This window comes from Neospora caninum, chromosome X, assembly GCF_000208865.1.
Source record: "Neospora caninum Liverpool complete genome, chromosome X".
NCBI classification, from domain to species: Eukaryota; Apicomplexa; class Conoidasida; order Eucoccidiorida; family Sarcocystidae; genus Neospora; species Neospora caninum.
Genome location: NC_018396.1, coordinates 2,432,254 through 2,458,222, shown reverse-complemented (window position 1 = coordinate 2,458,222; position 25,969 = coordinate 2,432,254). Strand labels below are relative to the sequence as shown.

The window sequence follows — 25,969 nt, the reverse complement described above, 5'->3', positions numbered from 1 at the left end:
AGCATCCCGGGAAAACAGCTCTGCATGAGGCGACAGGAGAATCTTGTTTTGAGTGACGCAGCGGCAAGCTGTGCCTCTACGCTGGCACCGACTCGCTCGGACGGAAAACAGAGCATCTTCCGCGACGTCCTCCCGTCGTGCGGCACTGTTGGAAGTTTCCACTGCGGCTGCGGCCGTTCAATCGCGCGGTATAACTGAGCAAGATAAGAAAGTAAGGCTTGAGAAGCCTGCGAGAGCCTTGCCCCGTCATCAGCGGGATGTTCTCGGCGACTTCCCGGCCTTCAACACTGCACTAGAAGACCAGAACGAAGCATGTGTCTGACCCGGTGTGCTATTTATCTGAATTTCGTATGCTATCGGGATCCACAAAGGACAGAATCAGAGCTTTAGGTCGTTTTCACTGCTTTGGGTTTGTTTCTCGTCCAACGTGTTGTCGTCCCACAGCAAACGTTGCGCGAATGACCGGAACAGACGCTCTGGCGAGCCGCCTAGCGTTTTCTTCAACAACTCCTGGGGAGGCGAAGACCAAAGGACGCAAACAACGAGCGAAACGAGGAACCAGAGAAAAGGTTTTCGTTCCTTCGCCTCTCCACGTTTTCACTTTTTGCCCGTTCGGAGGATGAGAGTTTCCACTGAGCTTCCTCTTCCTGAAAGGTTCATGAGCAACAGCCAGGCAACCGCCAGGCATACAAGCAAAAGGTGTCTGGTTCTTTCTTCTCATCTGCATCCGACGTACCCTCTCTCTTCTGTGCGTTTTCGTTCCGGTTTGCTCTGCCTTCTGCAGTGGACTCTTCAGTGATGCTCACTCGGCTCTCCACACATCGATACTTGCAGCGCTCCCACTCTGAAGTGTGCCGCGCAGCTACAGGGATTGACGTCTGAGCCTAGGGAGGCAGCGGTGAAAGCAAGTTTCGCAAACTTTGCAGGTCGGATACCCACCTTGTGAGTCTAGAATAAGATGCATCTCATTTTTGTGGAAAGCCAGGAGGACCGAAGAACGGGAAACAAAGTCGTAGATCTCCGCCATCTTCTTGTTCTTCTGACCCTGTGAAGCACGAGGAACACCCCATCCGCCCCCAAAAAAGTGAGTAAATAGGGGACAAGCAGAAGCGACACACCGACAGCGGCAGAACGCGTCTCCCTGTCTCCTGCAACGGCTCATTTCTCTCCTCTCGACTCGAGGCATCTCTGTTTTCTCGCCTCTCAAGCCTAGGCCGCACCCTGTGTCTCTGCTCCTGCCTCGTGCTACACCCTGTGTCTCTGCTCCTGCCTCGTGCTACACCCTGAGTCTCTGCTCCTGCCTCGCGCTACACCCTGCGTTGCTTCCTGGCTCACAACGACGAGACGAAGAAACTGCTCAAAGTCGTTCGAGCACAGTGCGGCGCCCCACTGCTTGCACAGCCTCGCGATTTCCAGAGCGTCTGTGAGAAAAACGCACGGAACACTGGCAAGGCTTCGAGACGCCGTCCGATCGCATCGTTTAATCGAAACCATTAGCATGGAAATATCAACACCTCTGCATGTGACTTCCTTTTCGATCCCGCGTCGCTGAGAGGGAGTCGATTCCCTTTTCTCCAACAGCTCCAGGCGGGCGCTGAAACGTGACAGACCTCGGGCAGCACATAGAGACGCGATCCGCACAGAGACAAAGAGGGACAGCAGCCAAAGAATCGAGCGAAGCCCTGCGGTGCCTCTCAGACGGCACGCGCACATTCGTAATGGAGCTCGAGCCTGCGCGTCAGGCCAGGATAGATGGAAAACCGGTGCTCATGCACACCGCACATGCTACATGCGCGCGGCACAAAAAGAGGATCTCGCCAGCTCAGAAAGTCCAAAACGGAGAGAGCGAGTTGCGGGCGCCGAAGGACCCCAGTTGTTCGCGTCTGAGGGGCGCGACAAAAGCCTGTGTCAATCAATACAAGGGGAAGGTCGGACCTGACAGCGATTTGAAGCAGTCCCGCGTTGGGTACCAGCGCGCGTGGCTCTCTTCGGGGAGATGGGCGTTTGGGTCGGGAAGAACAACGAGCATGCTGTCCTCTTGCAGGCCCTATAAAAAACAGCAACGAAATGCCGAGAAGGAGCTTCCAGCTTTCTCTGCCTGGAGCGTGGCCTCGAGGCCGCGATCTTGGGCGTCTTCTGAAGGAGTGCTACACAATCTTGGATGCGTTCTGCTTCGGCGGGGGTTTTCTCGGATGCTTGAGCGGATCTCCAATCGGGACAAATCTCACGATTTTCGAGCCGTACAAGAAGCATTCCCCCGAAGCCCCAAATACCCCGACAGGGATTCTCTCTCTCCCTCTGCAGCCTTTTCTAGGAAGATGCGAAAACTCGCTCGGCATCTCTGCTTCTTACTTGCCGCACTTGCTGCCAGAGCGCAACCCCTTTTGCATTTCCCAAGAAAAACGTCGGGTAGAAGTGCTCCTCGCCCGCCAACCAGAAAGGCAACAGCACTTTGGCAGGAAGGCCGAGCTCAAAGACGCGCGCGACAGCAAATGAAACTCCGAGAGGAGAGAGGCGCCGTTGCCGGCCGTGTTCGAAAGCGATGCTCGCGCCGTCCAGGAGAAGAGGCGTCAAGCCTTTCGCTGAGTCCCTCTGGCAACCCCCGAAAGAGCCAGAGACACACAGAAACCCGCGAGAGTACACGCGACGGTGTCCGTGCGTTCCAAGCGAACGTGTGGGATGCATCGCCGAACCGTCAACAGACGATTCACGCTGTCCGAAACCAAGGTGCTTTCACGGCGAAGTGACGACAGAGGCACAGAGGCGCTTCGCTTGGCTACGCGCCAATATTCGCTGCTTCAGGGCAAATACACAAATCTCTAAGCGGGTGTATATACAGTCATGCATGAAAATGTTATATATATATATATATATATATATATATGTATACATCGGTAGAGAGAGGTACTTGAACTCTTCCACAGAATTGTCTCCACGATCACTGACTGATTCATCGACTTCTCACCGCAGGAGAGACAGGGAAATCTGGCGTCGGCCAGACCCGCCAGAGAAGCACCAGTGAAGCCTCCCAGTCTCCTTCCGCTCCTGTATCTCTGTCGCGCGAAGGCGTTCCGGCAGAGAAAGGCAAATGCGCAGTTCGCTTCGTTTGTGCTCGTCCACCAGACACACGGCTGACGTCGTGCACCTACACGCACAGCCCGAAAGATAGCGGAATGAGCTTTGAGGAAAACGGTAAAGGAGCAAAGCGAGACCCAAAGGAGTGTCGCACCGAGAATCACGTAACGAAAACGAGAGAGCAGACGGATCTCCAGAGGCCAGTCCCACAAGAAAGGTTTCAACGTTTCTCTTCCAGACGCCTTAAAACTGCCTCGCACTTTTATGCCGTCCAGTACACTGTGGAGTCTGCAAGACACCGCAGGGAGCACGACGACTTCGGACTTCTTTTCGAAAACATACTGAAGCTGACTCGAACAGAGCAAGAAGTATAAAAGCGACATCCCGTCGAGAAGGCAATCAGTCACATGCATGCATCGCCTCCCATTCTTACTGGTGGTACATATACATGTACATATAAATGTTCCTACACATATATATACATATATGTATATATATTATACAAATATATATATATATATATATATATATATATGTCAATGCATATATGATAAATGTAACTCCAGACTGAATGCGCTTGGACATTCCCCGTCACGCCAGGCAGGATTTGGGCGCTCTGAGCCACACTTGCCTCGATGTGTGCGCGTGCCCGATTGATATCTTGCGTGCACATCCGCGAATAAATATGTGTGTATGTAAGGCTAGACTGAAAGATAAATGGTTTGCGCCTGCACTCTTCCGTAGGTGTGTGAAGTGTGTCGTGTTAATTTTGTAACGCTGCAGGCACCTTAGGCGTCTGCGTTTCGCTTTCCCTGTCTCCACACTTTCGTCGCCTCGCGCGCTCCTTGTTTCTTCCAAGTTTCTTACGGTCGGCCGCCTCTTGCCGCGGGGCGAAGAACAGGAATCCCTCGTGCGTCCGCGCTCGGAGGAATCGGACGAGCTCGTTCTTCCCTCTTCATCTGAGCTGGAAGACGAAGGCCAGCAGAAGCGGGGCTTTCTGCCAGAGGCGGGCGCAGTTTCGGCTCTTTCTTTTCGACTCTCTTTCCTGGCCTTTTCGCTCTCAGCAGGGAGAGAAGACGCGCTCCTGGCAGCACAAGGCGCTTGCGGAGGGCCTGCAAGCCGCTGAGACCGCCGCGAAAACTTGGCCGCCGGAAGCCACCCTTCCCGACGTGAGACGTTTCGGTTTTCGCTTTCCCTTTCTTCTTGCTCTTCTCTTGCGTCCCATCTCTGTTGAATGAGCACCTGAAGAGGCGCACCTTCTCCGGAGTCGCGGCCGGCGACGCCTCCGCCGTCCCCGGCGCGTCTCTTTTGAAGGTCGTCCTTCGAGAAGGTGTCTCTCTTGGCTCTTCCCTTGACTCCGTGAGACCTTCCTTGTTTGCCCAGAATTCTCGCCGATCCTTCTGGCCACCCTTCTCTGTTCTCGTTCTCGACTTCCGCCCCCAGTCGCCCGTCGCTCGCCTCGCCTAGGTCTGAGAGAGCTGACTGAAAATCGCAGTCACCTGCCGCCTCCGACAAACAACTTTCACAACTCCGAGATGAGACGCTGCTCCTACGGACTGGTGTCCTTTCCCTGTCGCCTCTCTTGCTCGCGCTTCGCCTCTCCCCGCCGAGATCCCGGGGTCCCTCAAGGGCTGCTTCCTTTGAAGAAAAACTCGCGTTCTGCGCTTGATACGCTGCGGAAGCAGAGACGGAAGGCGCTGTCGCTGTCTCGTGGCGGTTTTCCTCCCTCTTGCGAGGGCAAGTGACCACTCTGCGTGAAGTGTCTCCTTGCCTCCTGCTCCGTGCTTTCGTGGTCGGCGTTTGGGTTCTCCACAGGCCCTCGCAGGCATGCTGTGATTCTCCACGACTCCACAGGCTCCCCTCAGCCTCGTCCTTGTGCAGGGCGGAAGACCTTCGTCCTCGTCTTATCTCGTTGTGCAAATCGTTTTGGGGAGGCTCCGTGCCCAAGAAGAGCGTTTTTTCCTGGTGGGCCCCTTGCCGCCTTGCACTTGCCGTTTCTCTCTCGTCTCCTTGTCGGCCGCGCCTGTTCCGCGCCGTCCCCTTCAGCGCCTTCTCGTCCTCACCAAGACTGTGTCCCTCGCCTGTCTCTCCGTTTGAGCCTTCTTCCTTTTCGAGAAACGTCCACTGTTCCTCTACGTCGGCCGCCCTCAAAGGCCACCCTTCGTCCCTGCGCCCTCTCGCTGTCGTTTCGGGACGAAGCATCAACCTCAGCTGCCCATCGTTCATAAACGCTGCCTCGCCGTCTCGAGGTGGAGTGTCGAAGAAGGCGCCGCTCTTCAAAAGAAGCTCCAAGTCTTCGTCGTTGAGGCAGTCATCTTTGAAGGCATCGCCCGCGGAACGTGCGTGCCCCGTCTTGGTGGCTGCACGCGAACGCACCAGCGACCCTGCCTCTCCCTTCTCCTCTTTCTTCAAGTGCCGCCCCCAACGGGGTGGTCCCACCCCCTGTATGGGGCCCGCAGAGACAGTGGCCGTTCCGTCCCCCTTCGTTCCTCGCGCTGGTCCCTCCGAGCATAAAGTCAGGCACTCAGCGAGAGCCGTTCCCGTCTCCCCTCCTTCATCCTGGTCTCCTTGTTCTATCTGTCCTTCTCTCTCCTGGTTTCCTCTCCGTCTTCCTCCTGCCAGAGTCCTCCCTCTCCGTCGCAGCATGGCCCCTGTTGCCTTTCGTTATTCCCGGCGCCCTGGAGTCCCAATGAGAGGGCAAGGCACAGCTACATAGGAGAAGGGTGGAAGATAAAGCGAAAGGAGCGAGCAGCGAAGATGAGACGAATGACTAAAGAGGAAGAGAGAGAACAAGCGTGGGAGTCAGGATGGAGATTCCCGTGCACGAAGGGAGACATGAGGCCAGGGTTCCTCGACTCTTTCTAGACATGGGCGAAGGCACGACAGAGGGAAAGCGAGAGAGAAAAACCGGACAAAACACGGACAGAAAAATCCCGCAGAATCTACCAACTACCTCATTCTATCTGGAGGCGAGGAAAAGACGGCAAAGAACGCGAAGAAGCAGGCAGAGAGGAGATAGGGAGAAATCGCGTTCGTTCCAGCGCCTGTGCACCCTCACAGTTTTGCCTTTTACGAGGAAAGCTTCGCGGTGATTCAACGAGCTTCTTCTCCTTTGCAGTTCAGCAAAAACGCCTGCATGGATGGCGTGTCAACAGGCCGTGCAGGCGCGTGCATTGGAAAACAGTTGCAGTTCCACATGCAGCCGTAACGATTGAAGTGTGCATCCAGGTAGATGGTTCCTATAACACGGACCGATGAAATTCAAACTGCTCCGAGGAATGGACGAAGAAAAAGTGACTCAGAAGACGACAGGTTTCCGCCTTTTGCTTTCTTTGCCTTCTCTCTCGGTTGAGACCGTCACCGTGTCTCGTTCCCGCTACCCCCGTCTCCCAGTCTTGCTCGGCAGTCCAGTGCAGCAATTTTACGCTCCAAGAAAAGTAACTGTTTATGTCAGGTCTTCTGGCCGGTCGTTCCGTACTCTAAAAGCGACGGTTCGCTCGATTGCCACGGTCCTTCTGCCGTTTTTCTGCGTGCTTATCCGAATGTCCTCTTTCCTCGCGGCACGCCCCCGGCTGTGTGATCTGTCTAGCGCCCGCCCGCGACGAACACCGAAACCTGCAGTACTATTTTCAACGGCCCTTGCTAGTGCAGCTAGTCTTGCCTTGCTGGAAAACAAGGAAATGCAAGAAACGCGACGGGAAGTTGATGTTCGACTCCGTGTCTCTCCAGGCGGAAAAAAAAAACATCGGTGGGCCTAAATACGCGGCACTCACGCCTGTGATTCAGTATCGGAGAAATGACACCGTCCCAGATAAAAAGGAGGTGCAAAACAGAATAGAGGTATTCATGGATGGCAGAGATAGGAATCTACGGGATATAGCCACACATTCAACGAAACGACTTTTCTCTCCGCCCCACCTGGGAGGGATCGTAACCGAATTGTCGGCATCAAAAACGAGGTAAACTGTCGCCCAGCCCGAGCCGCTCAAGGGAGAATGGAAGTCCCCTGGGGGTCGATCATAATGAATTGCTTCACGAGAACTCTCCTCTTGAAGAGGAACTGCTAGTTAATTTGATACCAGACGCCTCCCAGTGTGTCTCGCTTCCGCGCCTTCAATGAAAAGTTTCGGCTGTCTACCGTGGTTGTGTAGTCCAGTCCTCTCACGGCCTTAAACAGGCGCAGCGTTCGTGCCTAGGTGTGTAGGCGAGACATGCTCGCGTGTCCTTTGCATGTATTCACGCAGAACCAGAAATATCCATGCTCAAAACACGTTGATAAAAGTCCAAGTCGACGTAGGCATCGACATGTGGATGCATGGAGGTAGATGTGTGTTTTACCATGCGCTGGGCCCTAAGAATGGTACACGTGTCTTTGTTTGGGCGTAGCCAATGAGGAGCGCCGCCAATCCCGTGTCTTGCCTTCTCACCTTCGCGCAAGAGCATCTGCGTGACATTAAGGTATGAGGAGTAAGTGCGTCAGCGAATGCGTGTTGGATGGCAGATCCGGAGGGGGTGCATAAGGGGGATTCTCATTTTCCAATGTGTGTCAGGACGTTCCACTGTCTTCTGGGGAAACCGCGGAGCCCCTGTCGGTCTCTGCCGCGCGGGGAATCGGAGACTGTGGACGGCTCTTGAGTCTTTTAGGGTTGTGCACCGGAGACGAGTGTCTGGGACGTCGCATTCCCCGGCTCTGGTATAATGTGTTTTATATTTAAGGAGGGGGAAAAGGCTCACACGTCTCAGTAAATCGTCAAAAGCATCCAAGGTTTATGGCGAGAAAAACTGATCCACAAGCCGTCCCCGAACCCCATATGGCATGCCTTTCCTCCTCGAGACACAAGTGTTTCGTGGACCTGGAAGCCCCCACTGTGGAGAAAGACGCCGATATATACAGGGACACCCGATAACAAGGAGACACATGTCTCGACCAAAGCAAGTGTGACGGGTGTTTGGCGCGGTGGAGACCAGAGGCGCGGAAGCACGTCATTTCTACTGAAAAGCACACGCCGTTGCATTGTACACATTCACCTGTGTGCGTCCAGAGGGCCATCGTCTTCTCCAGAATTCCAGCGCATTTGGGTCTTGGCACCAAAAGTGCATTCTTCCCCTGTCATCCCAAAGCCGTCCCACCTGCTGCTGTTCACTGCGTCAGGTCAGGATGCGAACGAAAAACACAAACTTTGAGGTAGAATAACCCTGCGCCTAAACCGCATTTTGCCGCCTGCGCCTCCGATTCTCCCACAGTAAGACGGCTTGTGCCCACGAATTACCACGGTGTATATTTGTACGTCTTCACGAACGCAAAGAATGCTGCTTCACGTGCAGAACCAACCGGGGATGACTCGCTGCATGCAGACGCTCCTCGACGCAAGCGTCATTGTACGCAACCAGGTAGCCGTTTATTCGCTCTAACCGAGCACCCAACCTGCCATCACTCGCCGGTTCTGTCGTATATCCCGGAGTTCTGTTTCCAGAGGAGCTACAGGTCGATTTACCTGCCTTCCTCAGAGGGCCTACCAAAACACTGGGACAGGCGGGTTTCTCCTGCCTGCGTACAGACTGCTGTGCAACGTTTTCATCGCGGTCTTTGTTCAACCTTTGGATTACAGGAACTAAATGTATGTGGCGCATCTGCGCCTTCTTTCTCCTGGACTTTGACGCGGCCCCACAGACACAATCACCGAAACATTGGTCGACACTTGAGTTTCTATCCTTCGCGGACAGAAGCAACGACGGAAAAACAAACCGAGTCGTCTTCCTTCGTTCAATCACTACACACATTCCCACTGCTCATCGGTACGAATGCAGGAATACAAGAGAACCCTTGCCTCTCCTTATCTCGGTTCCTTCGTTAGACCCTAATCACCGCCGCAGGTCACAGTCAACACAAGATGCCAATACTTTTCACACGAGCCTTTTGTGGTGCTCATGTCTCTCTACACAAACCACCTCATCTCGGCATCTGCACGAATGCAGGAAGAGCAAAAAACGAATGGCGTTCACGCCGACATCGGCAAGCACGCATGCAGCTCTCTGCCACGGTGACGAATCCCACAATTGGGAGCCCTATTCAAACAAGACCGCCCTTTGTTTCACGAGTTGTGAAATAAAACAGCGATGCGACATGTGCCTTCCGAGTAAGAGTCGTCTTGTCGAAAGACCATCATTGTCATCGGGTAGCCGTAGGAACCAAAGAATCGCGCTCAGCCTAGCCTGAGAAACCGTTTCCGGTTTCTGAAAGAATCTTCCGGAAAAACACAACTTCCTCGCCTCTGAGCATCGCCCTAGATACCGGAGCGAGTCGCGGACACCTGCATGATGATATGGTTTATCGGGTTGGAAAAAACACGCTCTACATACCTTTGTAGGGATGCGTGCACGCGCATGCAGCCGCGACTACGCGGTGTGCAGCGTACATACCCGTTGACACATACGCATCAGTTAACATGTCTCTCGATGGAAACGACCGTCAGATGCTCCTCACATTTCCAAGACACCTTTAGCAACTGCACATGCCGAACTCCCTCACTTTTCTCGTGCAACTCCGCATGCTTTCACTCGCATTCGAGTTCCTGGGAAACGAATGAAAAACACCTGGTGCAAAGGGACAACACAAACATGGTACACGCCGCGCGCAGAACAACGGGACGATTTTTTCACGGTTCACTGCAGACCTGGCTCGAAGCACAGGACAAGAAGACGCTGTCACAAATTCGACACAAGAGGCACGTCTCTACACGGGAAAAGAGTGAGACGCAAAACAGTACTGAAGCGAGAAACAGGAAACCCGAAGCACGCAGGAAAATGCAAGGAGACAAAAGGACCACTTCTCCTGATTGTGTTTCCATCAGTGTGGTTGGTTAGGGCTGCCCGGACGCACCGACGCTCTGCGCCGTCCGAACAGCTTTGCACGTGGCCCGCGGTTCCGGGCACGCTGACATTGAGACTCAGGAAGTCGAACAAAGACGAGCAGTTGAGGTGAGTGGACTTCTGGATCCACTGGACGCACAGACATTGATACACACGTAAAATGGAGGTATGTATGTACAGGCTCGCCTTGATCAATTTTCGTAGCGGCGGTACAAGAGGGCCCGAGCCCGAGCAAGGGGGGACACTGTCTCAGACGCCTTTCTTTGCCTGCCCCGCATCATCCGCATGAATTCGTCGAAGTCGATGCATCCGTCGTTGTTGGAGTCGCCCTACACGGCACAGGCGCACACACGAAACCTCACACACGCGCCCTCAAGCAGACTTGCTTTGCCCTACCCCGCGTGGCGAGCTGTTCTCTGAAGCGCAAAACACCTTCGGTTGACGAACCCGACGAAGTCGAGCAGTCAGCCCGCAGTGCCTGTGTGTCGCGCGACGCGGCTGAAGACGGCGTTGGCAGGCACCCGTCTCCGCAGGAAGAAGACACGCCAAATGCAGGACCGTCTCTCACCCCTTTCTTCACCTCGCTGCAGGTCCGCCATTTGCCTTTGTCTTCCCGATTCCGCACGCGCGGTCGTCTTACCTCTTTCATCATTTCTGCCACGGCTTCTTTGCTGAAGGCTTCTTGGACGCAGCGCGTCTCCAGCACCTTCTGGAGCTCGTCCCTGCGGAGGAAGCAGTGTCGGACACGCACACACGCGACAGTTTCCTCGCGTGTCCACATCCCGATTGTTTCGAGCGGGTCTCTCTCCTCTGCTCGCTGCAACGGAGCCCTGTTCCGCGCTTCCACGTTGGCCACATGCCAAGAAGAAACTTACACAGTGATCTTTCCGTCGCCATCGAGATCAAAGACCTTGAAGGCGGCCTGGCAAGCGGACTCCTGCTCGTAGATCTTGTGGTCGATCGACGCCGCGATGAATTCGGTGTAGTCAATGGTGCCATTGCCGTCCGTGTCCATTTCCTTCAGAATATCGTTGATTTCCTCCCCGGCCACGCAGCACTGCTTCAGCCCTTGCTGAATCTCGGCAATGGTCAGGACTCCATCCGCATTCGTGTCCAAGGCGGCGAAAGCGTCGTGCAGCATGCCGATATCCGCGTCGTTCAGCTGATACGCCACACACGTGATTGCCAGCTTTTTCAGCTTGTGCAGTCGCTGAAACGCTTTGAACCGCTCGATGAGGTCGCCGCTAAGCCGAGCGGGAATCGGGCGTTCCGGCCTGCCGGCGCCGGCGGTGTAGCACTGGATCCACGGATGCTTGAGTGCCTCCGCCGCCGAGATACGCTTCCCCGGCACGTAGGTGAGACAGCGCTTGACCAAGTCCTTGGCGTGGTCAGACACCCGCCGCCAGTGACGCGGATCAAACGAGTACTCGCCAACTTGAACTTTCTTCAAGATCTCCTGGTTGTCTTTTCCGTCTGAAAATGGCAGCGATACAGGCGCCGGGATCGCTGTTTCGACGCAGGGGGAAGGGTGCGGATCTCCCTACCTTCTGCCTGCAGGGCGCACACCCGACTGCATGCACACCCTCAGGCGCGGCAACGGCAGCGGCCGACAGCGGACGCATCGCGCCTGTTCGTATATGCAGCGAAAGGAACGGTCGAAACTTACGGAATGGGGGGTAGCCGCAAAGCAGAATGTACAGAATGACTCCTGCACTCCACATGTCGCATTCGCTTCCGTACTTCCCAAAAAGAACCTCCGGCGCCACGTAGTACGGCGTGCCGACCACGCTGCTGAATTTGTGGCTTTTTCCGCAGCGTGCTGCGAATCCCCAATCTGAGAAAAAGGCAACAGTGCAGGTAAACGGCGAGTTACGCAACGGTGCTTCTTGAGGTAGACGCCAGCGGCGGATAAAACAGTCCACGAAGGGGCCCAGAGGGCCCGTGCGGAGGTTCTGACCGACCAATATGCAGCATCCAGTTTTCGAACACGTGCCTACTAAACTTTGGGCGTGTTTTTCCTCGTGTAGGCCTGCTTGCACCCACAGATATAGTGCCAGGTGATAACCATCCATCTCGCCGCGCATGCAGACGGCGACCGGAGCCGAAACGTGGACAGCTGAGGACCACGGGTAACTCTCTCAGACATCCTGGTGATGACCGTAAACGTGGGAGGTCGCACGCCAGGTGCCGGCGACAGAGTCGACCGCTGCATCTGCTACGAGTCCGGAGGAATTCACTTTCGTACCTATCACCTTGAGAGCAGAAAGAGGAGAGCTGTCCGCGTACAGCAGGTTCTCCGGTTTGAGATCTCTGTGAATCACGTTTTGGGAGTGGCAGTACGATGCCGCGGAGAAGACCTGCTTCATGAGCGACGCCGCATAACGCTCTGAAAAGTGACCAGACTTGATGATCCTCTCAAAGAGTTCCCCTCCCGTGCAGAGCTCCATGACCAGATACAAGTTTTTCATGTCTTCGTACACCTCGAGGAGCTTGATAATGTTGGGATGGTCCAAACGTTTCCTGCGGAGACGACACTCGGGCCGCGTGAGACGAAATGCACGAAGAAAAACACGAAGACCGAAACACAAAGCCGCACCTACGCCCCAGCGGCGGGGGTAAAGGAGAGGCAACACGAGCGCCTCGGGACCTCCGTGGATGACACAGATTCAAAAAAGGTGAACGCTTGCGCCTGGGATGCGTATGTGCATGAAGGTGAACCCCGATGCCCGCAAGCCTGCGTCATTGAGCAGGTTGATGTGTCTAGCTTCACTCCCCGTTTTCGCGCGCCACAAAAAAGCCCATTTTCGTGAGAAGATATACCGGCAATATCAAGGCGCGCGAGGTCCTCCACCGATCGGTACAAATATATTGTGTGCGGATGTGAGCGGACTCGCCAGGGGTCGTGAGGTGCTCGGCCCCGCAGTTTCTCTCAAAAGCCATCGATATCAAACTAGGTTCACGGGAGGACACCGAGAAGAGGTAAAAGGCTCTCCGTGATGCAGCGGTAGGCCAGAAAGGCAAAATCGGAATGCCCATCGATTGCTCTTACATGATGAGGATCTCTCTCTTGAGCCGTGTCACATTGTCGATCCGGGGTTTATACACGACTTTGATCGCGCGCATGATGCCGGTCTTCAAATCCTTCGCCTTGACCACAGAGCCGTACGACCCTTTCCCCAGACTCGTTCCATTTGGCGTGTCGTAGATGTCGGTGATCTGCTGCCCATCTGGTGAACAAGAGGAGCACCAGACCAAACCTCCGGAAAGCACATTGCCGAGACCGGACCCCAAAGCAGGAAGCGAAGCCGGAAACGAAACCGTCCGCAGTTCCCAGACAGTCCAGTTCGTTTTCTCTCGCCGCCACGAAAACCGTGACCACTGACTGGCACCCTGCTAGGAAGCACGTGCGTGACAGGGCGTCTCTACCGAGGTGCACAGGCTCGTGAGAAACTTGCTCACTTACAGAGCAGTCGCGCAGTCCCGGAGGGTCACGACATGCCGGACGAGATTTCGCGGGAATGCGGTCTTCATGCATCCGTTCCCTCCTGATGGCTTACCCTTAAGAAGCACTTCGTGGACGATCTTGGAGCGATCGAAGACAGGGGCGTCAGGCCTCGGCGAAGCAGGAAGGCCGTCGACTGCCGTGGTCCCCGAAGCGCCATCGGAGCCGTCACCCGCGCACGTGCTGTTGCACTGCGCCTCGATTTCCCAACGAGACGCTTCTGACGCGTTCATGAAGCTCTCGCTGCGAATGATGAGGCCCCGAACCGGTTCTCGCCGATCGTGCTGGGACTTGTCCTGGAACGGAGATGGCACAAAGCACGGGGACACAAACGTTGCCTGTTGCCGCGTTGATGTCCGCACCTCCCTTCTGACAGAAAGGAGACTGTCCACGAGGTCACAGCCGCTGGAAAACGAACCGCACAAATTTCGCAAAAACGAACATCACAGCCCCAATGGTAAGAACGCTGACGGACCCGACGCTGTAGGAACGAATCTGGAGCAGGGAAGCCGGCAGTGTTCGGGCGGGCTTGAAGAGAACCCGAGAATGGACACGCAACGGCGACAGCGAAAGGAGGGATCTCGATGAAAGGCACGAGCAGAAAGCGGAGCACACCGAAGGCCGGGCAAGCACATTTCGTATTCCCAGTCCTGGTCCGATGCCGGCACCGACGAGGAGCAGATCGATGTCCTCTCATAGATTCGAGTGCGGTGCACGCCAAGAGAACGTGGAAAAGGCTCTTCCCACCTGACCCTTCACTGGTTCGCTTCTGGTCACGGTGTCTGTCGCGCCCGTATGTTTTTGCCGCCTCATATTTGGGCACGGTTCTTTCTGAATTCGCTTCGTCGTAAGCGCGTGTCGAGCAGACAGCACCAGAAGAGGCCTAGCCACGGTCTCTCGCTGGTTTCTTTTCCTACCTTGCCTTCATTTGCACACTTCGTACAGAGGGAGAAAAAATGGGGCTTGGTGGACACGTCACAGCAGTCGCCTCCTCGGCACCCGTAGTCGGCGTCGAAGTCATCGAGGCCGCGCTTGGTGTTGCCGTCTCCGAGTCCACCGGCCTCCTTCCCGTTCTCCGGAAAATCTCTGGTTCTTCCGCTCAACATGTTGCAGGGAGTCGAGCACCGGCTGGCGGAAGCCTTCTGGCTGCGCGGCGTCGAGACACCCAAGCCTGTCACGCCACTCGCGTCTCCTTTCGGGCGCACCTGAAGCCGGGAACAGGCTACCGGATCGGCCGGGATCGCCCCAGTAGACACATGATGTGTCTTCGTTGCAGTGCCTGGCATCATCGCGAGGAGAGGAAAGCGCGTCAAGGAAAAAGCGGGTTTTCTGCCGGAACGCCGGAACTGAGAAGCCACGATTTCTCCCTTTTCTTTTTCGAGAGAGAAGGTAAGCGACACGAGGTGGAGCCGAGTGCGGTAGGGCAACACGAAGCACCACAGCGGCTAGAGAGGAACTCGAGAAGCGAGGTTTGTGGAGGAGATCGTCTACGACTCTTCTTCGCAAAATTTCCCCATCCGCCTCAGTGTGAAAATTTGACACAGTCTACATCGAAGGTGCGACGTAGACCAATCAGCGTCGATTGACGAGAGGGTGGGCAGTCACGTCCCGGAGACTCTCGGGCGCCTGGACCTGAGATTCGGCGCGTCCGTATTCTTTGTGGACAACGGAAGATGCACGTATCTCCGCAAGCCGTGTCGAGAGAGCTCGGGCGCAGCTGTGTCGTGCGCTCGCATGCACTAGACACTTCAGCGGAGCCGAGAGGTCACGAGACGCTAGACTTCCTTCTGAAATACGAAACTCGATCCCTCGGACTTTGGTCGACGGCAACGGTGGACAGCTCCGAAGCTGGACTCACAGGAGTGGTCGAACTCGGCCGTTCTCAAGGGAATGAGAGGAGCACGGGGACGTGTCGCGATACTGAAATATCAGACCCGAGCGAGGAACCACAGAAGAGAGGCGCTTGCGTCGGGAGAAGCCACCGAAAATTCCCGCGGAGACATGGAAGAAATGTGCTTCTTTGAACGTTTTGCCGTCTTATCTCCCTGTTCCATAGCTCGCACTCGACGAGAGGCCTTTCGTCACCCGCCCCAAGGAATGTAAAAGAAGTTCCCGACAGCTACCGTCTTCTCGGTTCGAGGTTTAAGCTTGGAGGTCTGGTGACTGCCGAAAGAAGACACGCCGCTTGCCGGTGTTTCAGCGCTGAGAGGTCGGGCACGAAAAACCGATTCGACGCTCAAAAAGCCAAGTTCCACTGAGCGTCGTGGAAAAAATCACGGGACCCTGATGAACATGTTAGAAATGCGAGAAAAAGGAAATGAGACACCTACGCCGATTTTCGAGACGAGAGCGAAGAGACGTGGCGTCCGACCCTCCACCGAAGCAGGCGTCGGTATATCGATCTTTCCCTTGTTCAATTCCGGTGTGGCACGTATATATATATGTATATCAGCAGCCGCAAGGGTATACCTTGAGAAATGCTTAACAAAAGCACGCCTTATTTTGAAGGGAACGGAGCCGTGGATCTCCCAGAAAGCCCCTGTCGCCGTAACTTCGCGTTTCGATGCTAGGCCCTGAGGTTGTAGTTCGCCCCTGTGTCAATGGGAGAGGCGGCTCACCTCCGCCGTCAACTGCAGTGCGCAACGCGCTTGTGTGAGACGGATCGGAAAATCTGTTTAGCGAAACACCTGCCTGAATGGCAGTCCGTCAACAACGCAAAAAGGTGAGGATACCTGACGTCCGGGGAGACGATGACTCGCTACGGCAAGTGGCTGAGGAACCAGCTACGACGCTTGCCGCGTTGAGTGACGGCAGCGACCGAAGAGGGGGAAACGCGTTTTTCATGGTACACACCGACAGTAAGGGTGCCCGCTTCTCCACCGTTACCACAACAGAGGTGTAGTTTTTCGAAAAAAGCTGGACCCTCCAACAGGGAAGAAAAGCGAAACTGTCAACCTTCCCCGCGTTAGGAGACGATCCGAAAATGGGACGCGCAAAAGTAAACTGCTAACGGCCCCACGGCGCCACGGCACAGTGCTATAGAGTGTCGCGGGTTACCGGGTGAATCTGCGGGTTGCCTTTTCGCTCGAAAACACGTGAACGCGTCAGCTGCAGCTCGCTTAAAAAGTTGAATTACCCGCGAAGAGTCCCGTCCGAATCAAACTGAAAGAGACGGAGAGCCGTGCAGTATCGGGGGAAGCTGGTGCGACTAGCCCCTCTCTCGTGAGAGACCACGCAGCGCTTGGCGAGGGAGATGTGAGGCCCCCTTGCACGGGACGGCGCCGCTGCGAAGACGCGAGAGTCTCCCTCCTACCACCGCATGTGAAGCGTTTGCTGGCTGGTCCAGGCAGGCACACAGGTGTAAACCAGTAGGATACACCCGAGCTACGCAAACGGGGTAGACGGCGCTGTGTGGTCCGGGGTGACAACTTTTCGGCCCATTGCTGACACGGCCAAGCGTCAAGCGCCAGCGCGGATCTGTGTTCAGTTGCTCGTGGTGGCGGAGCTCTTCCAAACTGTCGGACGGATGGGGACTTTTCCACGCTTACAGCGCAGCAGCTGCGCTTCTCCGTTTGCGTATCCCGTGCTGTTGCGATCCACCGGGGGCACACGAACCCGCGAAAAGCCTGATGGTTCGTTCCACTTCCTAAAATAGTGGCTACAGAGCAGGCGCGCCGCCCTGGAAGCTAAGCTCCCGGCAACAGCCGGTTGGCATTCCCGGGGGGGAGGCGGGGTCATCCGCATATCGGGGTCCAGCACGGCTAGGAAGAAGCTGCGTCACACCGTCAAAGGGATTTCCCCCGTGTCGGGTGTCACTTGGAGCGCATTTCGTTGTTGAGGCCTTCAGCAACGGCGAAATACATGCGAAACAGTTACAGAAGCCGAAGAGTACGGGCTTGGCTCAGGAAACCCGCCCCCACCATCCCATTTCAGAGATACTCCGCGAAAAAATCAAGGACGAGCATCGAAAGTCGGAGGGTTATGCCTGGGCAGGCTGCTTACGGCAATGAGTCGCTGGTGCCGGGTGCTAGTCCAGTCCACCATCAGGAAATACGCGAAGACGTTTGCAAACACTAGAAGTGCACTGTACGGTAACACTACTGCTCGCCTGTTTAGGACATTTCCGGCCGGTAAGCTTCTTTCGTATTTCCAAGGCGCTGTGATGCCGCGCTGGAGTAGCCTAAATCGCAGCTGTGCTAGGGTTTGGTCGATAGCATGTCATTGTAGCTTACGCCACGTCAGCTGGGGGGTGCCTCGCCGCGTGGCACTGACGATCGGGTGACCACTCAAAAATGCGTACAAATGCGGTGAACCTGACTCGTGGTGATTCGGAAACTGCTGAAAACAGAAACGGATTTCCCTCCAGCTCCGTCACTAGAGCCACAGCGGTACAATGTGCCCTGTGCCCTGCCGTACCAGTCACTGTTGTGCTTGCGCGGAGACATCGGGTGAAGATGTATATGTCCAGCTGCTTCTTCCTTGCAGAGAGGTCGGCAAGGAGAACCGCCATTGCTGGGCATCCTGCAGCTCAGCAGCAAGAGCTCGACTCTTCGTGGAGGCAGCGCGATGGAGCGACGACTGCAGACCCGGAACGTGGCTGGGTCCGTGTGTTTACTTTATCATACTAGAAGCCACCCACTCCCTTTGCGCATGAGATCCCTCAGTTTGTCCTTTTTCTATCTGCACTGGCTGTTGGTACCACAGAGTCGGTGCTATGAAGTAAGTGTACAGTTCTGCATGAGTATTCGAGTCATTCTTGACGATGGTACTACACAACTTCCAAACGTACGCCGTCACGATAGCGCTGCTTGAATTGTCAGCGATGCCGGCGGCATCTCAGAAAAGGGAAAATCAGAATGAAGCGATTCTTCGAGGCCGAATGCGTTCGTTGTGAGCTTTCGAGTTTGTCCACACAGCACCATGCGGTTTGATCCCCGCCGGGAGATACAGCACAAACTGTAGGGCAGACTGCTTGGGAGGAGGGAAACTGTCTGTAGTTTAGGCTGTTTCCTTTTCTTGCTCCGCTAGAATTTCGGCGCTTTTGAGAGCTGCATGGACTGCTGGAGACCGCTATCTTGGACGGACACTGAATTTTTGCTGAACTGCATTCTAAGGGGGGTGGCCTTTTGTTCAGGATCTTGTGCCTGAGTGTTTGTCGTCGAGCGACACAGTGTGTAGCACTAAAGGGCTGTACTCAGGTGACTCTCACAGGCTGTTTCCCTGCCAGCGACTCGCTTGGAAAGCCACATTTGGTCTAAGGAGAGGTTTAAGTGGCCGGTTTCCTTATTCCTAGAGTCGTCTTCTTGAGCACATGTATGTAACAGGTCGGCCCCGGAGGCTCTAGTTAAATACAGAAGAAGTTTACATTGCCTGGCACGCCAGTCGCGGCTCAAGTGGTCCCGAGGAAAAAATGTGGACCTGTGGAAACGCCCAGTATTTCTTCTGTGCCCATGAAGCGGAACAGCTGCAGAGAAAGTGTTGGATTTCCTACTCGACTTCAGCGTGGTGTCATTGACGGTGCCTTGTGGAGGTAGCCAGGAGACATAACGGCGACGGAAGACCATCAAACCTACCAACCGGTGGCATGCAGCAGGCATCTAGCCACAAGGCTGGCGACAGTGATGACGTTTGTTCCTCCGAACGAGAATAAATTGTGCGCAGGAAATTTCGTAAAATGTGTGCCTTACCATTGAAAATTTGTTGAGCTCTGCAAGGGTTTTTTACGCGGGCCCCAGATGGTGTACCATAGCGGGCGACAAGCTCTGACCCGTGCGGTGACGTGCCTCCCGCTCTCTGCTGGAGTTTCTCCAGAGAGTCCAGGTTCGTGTAACCTTTTGTATTCTCTTTCTTATTATGGCGTGCTACAGCCACGCATTTTAATTACCTTCATTTAGCCGTGTGCAATCTTCATTCTCCTCGTGGGTACGTGCAGCAGGGGTTCCGGTGGGTGTTTGTTTCCATCTCGAGTGTTCGTTTTGAATGCATTCTTCCTCATGGTAATGCCATTCCAGGGCGTGGGCGCGGGGCGACCCTTTTCCGTGGCCAGCTGCTACCGATTGCTTCACCTGCGAGTTCTAGAAGGAACTGCCCCCTGCATTTGGTGTGACTGGTTCCTGCATAGCTGACGGACAGCAACAACCTCGTGGTTGATCACGCAGTGTGCCCATCATCCCGGCAAGTAGATATTCTTTCCGCGTCACTGTGACAACGTGCGTACCACTCCCCCACAACACTATACAGAGGAGGCGTACTTCGTCGAGGTGTTCGAGTGTTCACCAGTTAGCGCTACTGCCAAAAAAACAACGACAACCTGAGAGGCGACAACGAGGATCCAGATTCCGGCAGGTATCTGGCTTCGGTTTTTGTGAGTTTCTCTGAGAGATATTTCAAGAGAATGAGCGCGGTAGCCCACCTGGTTGCTTTCTGGACGACTGCTCGACGCAATCCGATAGCCTTCATGGTAGCTGTCCTGATGCTGCTAGTCGTGCTAAAGGTATTTTTCTTCTTGTGTCCTGCATACGATCCCGATCGCAGCCCCGTAGTGTGGAATGAGATACCTCTCTGACTCGTTGGGAGGGCGGTAGCATTCAAAACGGGTTGGCGAAGGCTGGGAATCAAGTCGGGCGGTTTTTCCGTGATCTCCCGCCCCCCTGCTCCCCATGGGAGCATTCCTTGTTGCTTCTGCAGCTATACAATGGTGACGTTGAAAGCATGAATGCAAAGAATGCAGCATGTGAATACTGTCGTCAGTGGCGTAGAGCCGGTTACCATGCCTAACGAGCCCATGCTTGAAACGTTCATCCTGCACGGGGTGCGGATTCCCCAGTCTCCTTTCAGGAGGCGTTGGTATCCACCGCCTTAACAGTACGTCGTTGTTCCGGATGACGCGTCTAGGTCATGTGAACGTGTATCAGAGGATTCGGCGTGTGTGGGGATTGACCCGTTGAAATGTGTTATCTTTTTGCGAAGAAATACTAGCGCCTGACAGTACAGAAAAGAATTCACATGTTAACTTCTCTGTGGAAGGTGTTTGGTAATGACGCGATGTTTGCTCCCATTGCTTATTCGTCACGGTGAAGCCTTACTTCTTACAGAATTCTCGTGTGGGTGTTCTCTAGACTCCAGGATCCGATTATTTCTTCTCCCGGCTGAAAAATATTATGTGCTCGGTATGTTCGCACTCGAGTTATCCTCAGCACTCTTACAAGATGTCGGTATCTTCCTTGCAATGAAGATGTAACGTCAGGAAATTCGTTGAAATGTACTTGCGACGACAGGCAACACACAGTGCATAGTTCCCCGCAAGCCCGAATGCTCCCTTCGCTGTTGACGTGCCATCTGGTGCCCTAGTTCAGCGGTACCGCACCCGTGGAGACTGACTTACCTTGCATTAGCGATTAACTGGCTAGAAGTAACAGTACTACCACCCGTGGCTGTTTGTAGATCACACTCAGTCACGTGGTGCCGTGAGGTGGGCCTCGTCTTGCACTAGGAAAGAGACCTCCAACAGGTGCTCACTCCAGTCATCTTCGGAAAGCGGCTGTATATCAGCTGCTGGGAAGACTGCCTGCTCCTCAAAAAACGAACAACGGAGGTGCCAAACTCAGCATCTCCCACCAGAGGCTCTCCTTGCGTCAGGGCCAGGGAGTTAGTTCCCGCGGCCTCCCCAAACTCGCTGCGGAAAATTCAGGCAGCGCAGTGAGTGCACATGCACAACCGGTTGTAGGTAAGCAGGTCCACTGGCGGCAGTTCCCTCTACAGAAACTATGAGCTTGCGAAGAGGGAATCCATGTTCCTTTTCCGGTCAAGTTCCCTGTGTTCTGTGGCGCGGCCTGCCGTTCGAGCAACAGACTGAGCCGACGTCAATGAGAGTGTGCAGCGTCTTGATCGATAAACCTTCCCCCGTTGTGAAGTGGTTCCGTGTCGATCAGGTGGTATACCGTCAATAAGGGTGACGCAAACTGCTGCCTTCTCGTACCTATGCTCAGCTACGCAAAAGCGTGCCTTCCTGGCGTGCTGGACGAACAACTCCAAAGTGTAGCTGTTCCCGCCGTTCTCAGTGACGAGCGACGCATTAGTGCACCGCGATGTCGTTCTCATCAGCAAGTCTCCTCGTAGTTTCAGTTGCTTCACCACGACACGCAAAGCCCGTTATCAAGCAACATTGTGTGAAGACGCCTTCGCATTAGTGACCGTCGTTCGGCTGAATCGCCGGGATGTGTACTACAACTGCGGGCCCCGGTAATGCCACGCACTTCGCCATCAGCAGTGATTTGCAGCTCCAGTTCTTCGTGCTCTGAATCAAAGTGACGACTTCAGAGGTGAGGAACAGCAGAAATGCATTGCAACCAGAATCAGACCCTGAAGAAGTCAGCGAAGTCGCGGGAAGCGGAAAATCGAGATTCTTACCACCACAAAATGACCTTGCGCACAGTGATCACCCTGCCAGTTCCGATCATCTCCAGTGCTGGGCTGTGCTTAATCTATGCACCTCTAAAATAGTGTATCATTGAGGCGAGGAACCAGCTGGACTCCTTGGGTTTCTTCGGGAGTCCTAACCGAATACGATATGATACCAGTACGCCGACAACCCAGAAAGGGTGACGTGAAACAAAGGACGGCGCCCCCGCCCCGTGTCCTCGGTTACCAGAACTCCGTACTGTCACCGTCATACACAAGCAGGAAAAAAGACACGGCAAAGACAGAGAGAGCCTCCCGCGCCCGTTCATCAAACGAGGCGCCTTCGCGAAGCACCTCAGTAGTGGAAAGAAAAGACGTTTCGATAGGCGATGGAGTGAAAGCGCAAGGACGAGCTGAAAACGTACGCGATGAAGACCACACAGACCGCATGTCCTGAAGCAAGAGCAGTTGCACGCACCGCAGTGTTGCGCGCGGACAACGAATGCAACCGGGGAAGCACGTGACGCCCTGACCTGGCAAAAACAGCACTGGAAGATATATACAAGAAACGACCGCCGAACACATGACACAGGATTTCTGTTGTTGATAAGTTAGAGGAAGGTGCGCGCGGAGACTGCGTGCCCGAAAACACAAGTGTCCTCCTAGGGGAGCACTGATGTAACACACCAACAGCTGGAATACTTGGAATATAGACTTTGTCAGGTACGCAGTACCTTTTGAAACGCATGCACTCACTGTAAGACTCACAATGCAGACAGCAGGGAGTCGGCGTTATTTCGTGCACCGCCCTAGGGCAGAAGCGCGGTCGGGTGTTCAAGCTATCGCGGTGCTTTCTTCTTCTGTTTCCCCGCCTCTTCTTTGAGGAGAGAGTCTGCTTGTTTCTCAGCCTTGCGTTCCATCGCGTCCTTCTTTTGCTGCTGCAATATGCACTCTTGCTTCTGCATAGCTGCACGCTTCTTCGCTTCCTGCTCCTGTTCTTTTTGTTGAGCCTCTTTGGCCTGCTGAAGGCGGAAGAGCAGCATGGCGTCTTTGAGAATCCGGTCTCCCCACTGTGGCTCCAAACACTCGGCCTCTAGCCGCAAGTAATCCAACTCAGCCTGCAGCGCCTCCTGCGCTCGAGAGAAACTCTGCCACGTTTCTTCACTCAGCAGGCCATGTCGATACAGTCGAAACTTCGCATTCACTTCCTGCGATAAGCCAATCCATCGAGGGACGTTTGCGAGCGCTCTGCGTAGAAGGGAGAGTTTCAGCTTCTTCTTGTGGTCCTGCGAAATCTGGCGCAGCCAGCTTGTTTCGGGAAGTTCCCCCTCTGGAAGGTCTTCTGCGTCCTTGTCGACTTTCCCTTCCTTCACCAGTTCATCGAACGCGTTTTCTCGCGCGACTTCGTACTCATTGATTGCTTCTGTTGGCTCCGGGAACGAGAGGACATCCTCTGCTTGCTTGAAAAACGATGCCTTCTCTTGAGACCCACGACGCTCCTGCCACCACAAACGGAGCGCCCCGAACGCGGCAATCAATGCCATGACGCCAAAGATTACCCATCCTCCTAGAGGGCTATCCATGGCTTCTCCAAACAAGCAGTTTCTCACGAAGGGAACCGTTCGCAGGGGTGAAGAAAATGGGAACAGGTCGCAAAGGTTCGACGAAAACCTACAACCCGCGGGAACCGATCCGCCACGCAAAACCGGTCGCCCTTCAATCGGATAAATACATATGGGGAAGGATGTGCAGTGCCGGGGGCGCAGTGAAACGTGGATGGCTGTGGAGGTGCAGCTGAAATTTTTCCGTCTCCGCCTGTCCTGGGGGAACTCCCTGGTCTTGCGTTCGCTGTTTGCAGTCACGTGGTGGAGTGTTGGACACGCCGACGTGTCGCCACGGATGCGTTAGTCCGTGTGCGAACGCTGGTGGAACTTGAACAAAAAGCCGGGAAGAAGAACCATGCTAGAGAAACTTTCGCGGAAAACCAAGGAACGCGGATAATGGCTCCGACATCCGACACGCACTTGTTGTCCAAAATAAACGAACGCTCACGACTTGTTACCTTACTTGTATATACGGAACAGAAAGTTCGGCCTTAAAAGGTTTTACAAATGACGAGCAATAAACGAACGCTCACGACTTGTTACCTTACTTGTATATACGGAACAGAAAGTTCGGCCTTAAAAGGTTTTACAAATGACGAGCAACCACAAATTTAATACTGCTGCGGAAGGGCGGGTGCCGATGCAGGCTCGGGGAACGAACTTCATCACGCACCGGTATTCGGGACCGGCATCTGCCGATGTGTACAGCACAATGAAAGGTGTAGCTACAGCTGAAATACCCAAGAGAGAGATGAGTTTGAAAGCAACGCTCTGAAGAGAGACCGGCAGGATTTGCGAGCGAACAGTAGCAGTGCGAGCGTGTCAGCCAGGCGTACAGATAGCACCGCAGAGTTCGAGAAGCGGCGAACAGGCAGGATAAAGAACCAGAAAACGGAGACGAACGGCCTGTGGCGGTCCCTAGTCAGATACGTGTGAGCTTGTTCGTGAAACGCGTTTAGCACGCCGTCGAAGGTAGGAAACTCGTCGCCGAAAAGGCCAACGACAGAAGGAACAGACGAGCTTTTTCCCAGCGCAGCGCTGATCCAGTTCAAAAGCACGGTACAGTGAAACAGCCTGCACCTTGAAGAAGAGGTTCGCAAGAACACAAAAGAAGGAACGAAAGAACGTGGCATACACATCAGAGACGTTGACAGTTTGCAGCGAGCCAGAGGCAACAATCCGTCTGCCAAACCGGGGAACGCAAGGGACCGCAGCGCGACATCAGTGCCACTGGGGGCCGGCCTCCAGCTGCGTTGTTGCATGCAGAACTGGGGTGCTCTGTCCATCCCAAAAGCGTTGCCGGAACGAACCCATGCGTGACGCTTGAAAGAAGGAAATATCTTGCACCATTGTGTGTCAAAGCCGGAATATGTTGCGTACACAGACACGGGTCCTCAAACTCCGGCGTTGATGCGTTCGGACGTGAATCCGCCGCGCGTTTCTCTGATGGTTCCTCCTTGCTGTAGGTTGTGTTGCACTTCTGAGTACGCTGGAAGGCTCGCTGATGCAGCCGAAGCGTCGCATCGCTTTAAAAACAGTCCTTCTCAGCGTTCAACTTCAGACGGGGTGTTTACTGCTGCGAGCGCAGAGCCACGGTATGCTCTTGAATGTAACGGTACAAGCTGTAAGGACGCAGCGGGAGTGCTCTGTATGACACTGCCTTCGCCGCCTCCTGTTTATGGCAGACGGTGCCGCCACTGTCTTCGACGGGAACAGCCGGGGCAGAACGGAGAGTTTGCAAGGCATCGAGCGGGCCCAGCGGCGAATCCAGCGAACATGGGACAGATGCTTCGCATGCGAGAAGTAATTTCTTCCCATCTCGTCGGATAAGTCGGTAACCTATCTCTGAGGTTTCTGGACGAAGCACGGACACGGCTTGCACCACGCTTCAGCCACTCGATTTAAAGAACAGCACCTGAGGCGACTGGATCATGTGGTAGCCTGTATCGGATAAGTTCAAGATAGGCACACATTCTTCTGACTTGTCACCGGAAGTAGAGTTGGCCAATCTGCTGACGAAAAGTGTGTGTCTCGTCCATCGACTGATGGAGGGTACGCATATGTGCGGCGCTCTGTAAAATCCTGCCCGGGGAATATGCCACGGGAGTGGGAGCGACCTCAGGCGGGCACATCCCCGGCGGGTGATAAATACCGAATCCGACTGCACCGTATAAACCTAAAGGAACTACGTGGCACCGCAAGACGAGATGGTTCTCTTTCGGAAAAAGGCTTGTCGCCATTTACCTAACATAGTCGAGAAAAACCAGTGACACGGTGGCGATGGGGCAGGGACACAGAAGACAAACATACGAAGCACGCGGCACCCATGACGTGCGGCGACAAGCGCATTTTCCGAAACAGCATGGCGGCCCCGAACACTTGGACCGTCATGCTTGTAGCCAGTGAAAAAACATCCACACCTTGTTGACGAGACGGGTGCGGACGCACTAGTGCGGCAGTCCACAGTTGCCTGCTAGAGTGTCGGGCTAACTACTAAGTTTCGACATGCGCCGCAATA

General features: G+C 54.7%; 3 protein-coding genes across 3 annotated transcripts; all 3 read right to left on the bottom strand.

The window, feature by feature from the left end:
* Positions 1–862: 862 nt before the first annotated feature.
* Positions 863–5,721, bottom strand: NCLIV_047760 (conserved hypothetical protein; the record flags this gene model as incomplete). Its single annotated transcript, XM_003884327.1, has 6 exons — positions 863–1,045; positions 1,336–1,421; positions 1,936–2,047; positions 2,353–2,592; positions 4,318–4,574; positions 5,139–5,721. The coding sequence occupies 6 exons, from the start codon at positions 5,719–5,721 to the stop codon at positions 863–865; spliced, it is 1,461 nt and encodes a 486-aa protein (XP_003884376.1).
* Positions 5,722–10,136: 4,415 nt separating this feature from the next.
* On the bottom strand, positions 10,137–14,553 carry NCLIV_047750 (hypothetical protein; the record flags this gene model as incomplete). Its single annotated transcript, XM_003884326.1, has 8 exons — positions 10,137–10,274; positions 10,586–10,667; positions 10,821–11,418; positions 11,612–11,779; positions 12,191–12,465; positions 12,995–13,172; positions 13,503–13,743; positions 14,365–14,553. 8 exons carry the CDS (start codon positions 14,551–14,553, stop codon positions 10,137–10,139), a joined length of 1,869 nt encoding a protein of 622 aa, XP_003884375.1.
* An 8,133-nt stretch (positions 14,554–22,686) lies between these two features.
* NCLIV_047740 (conserved hypothetical protein) lies at positions 22,687–23,430 on the bottom strand (the record flags this gene model as incomplete). Its single annotated transcript, XM_003884325.1, has 1 exon — positions 22,687–23,430. One exon carries the CDS (start codon positions 23,428–23,430, stop codon positions 22,687–22,689), a length of 744 nt encoding a protein of 247 aa, XP_003884374.1.
* Between the last annotated feature and the right edge of the window lie 2,539 nt (positions 23,431–25,969).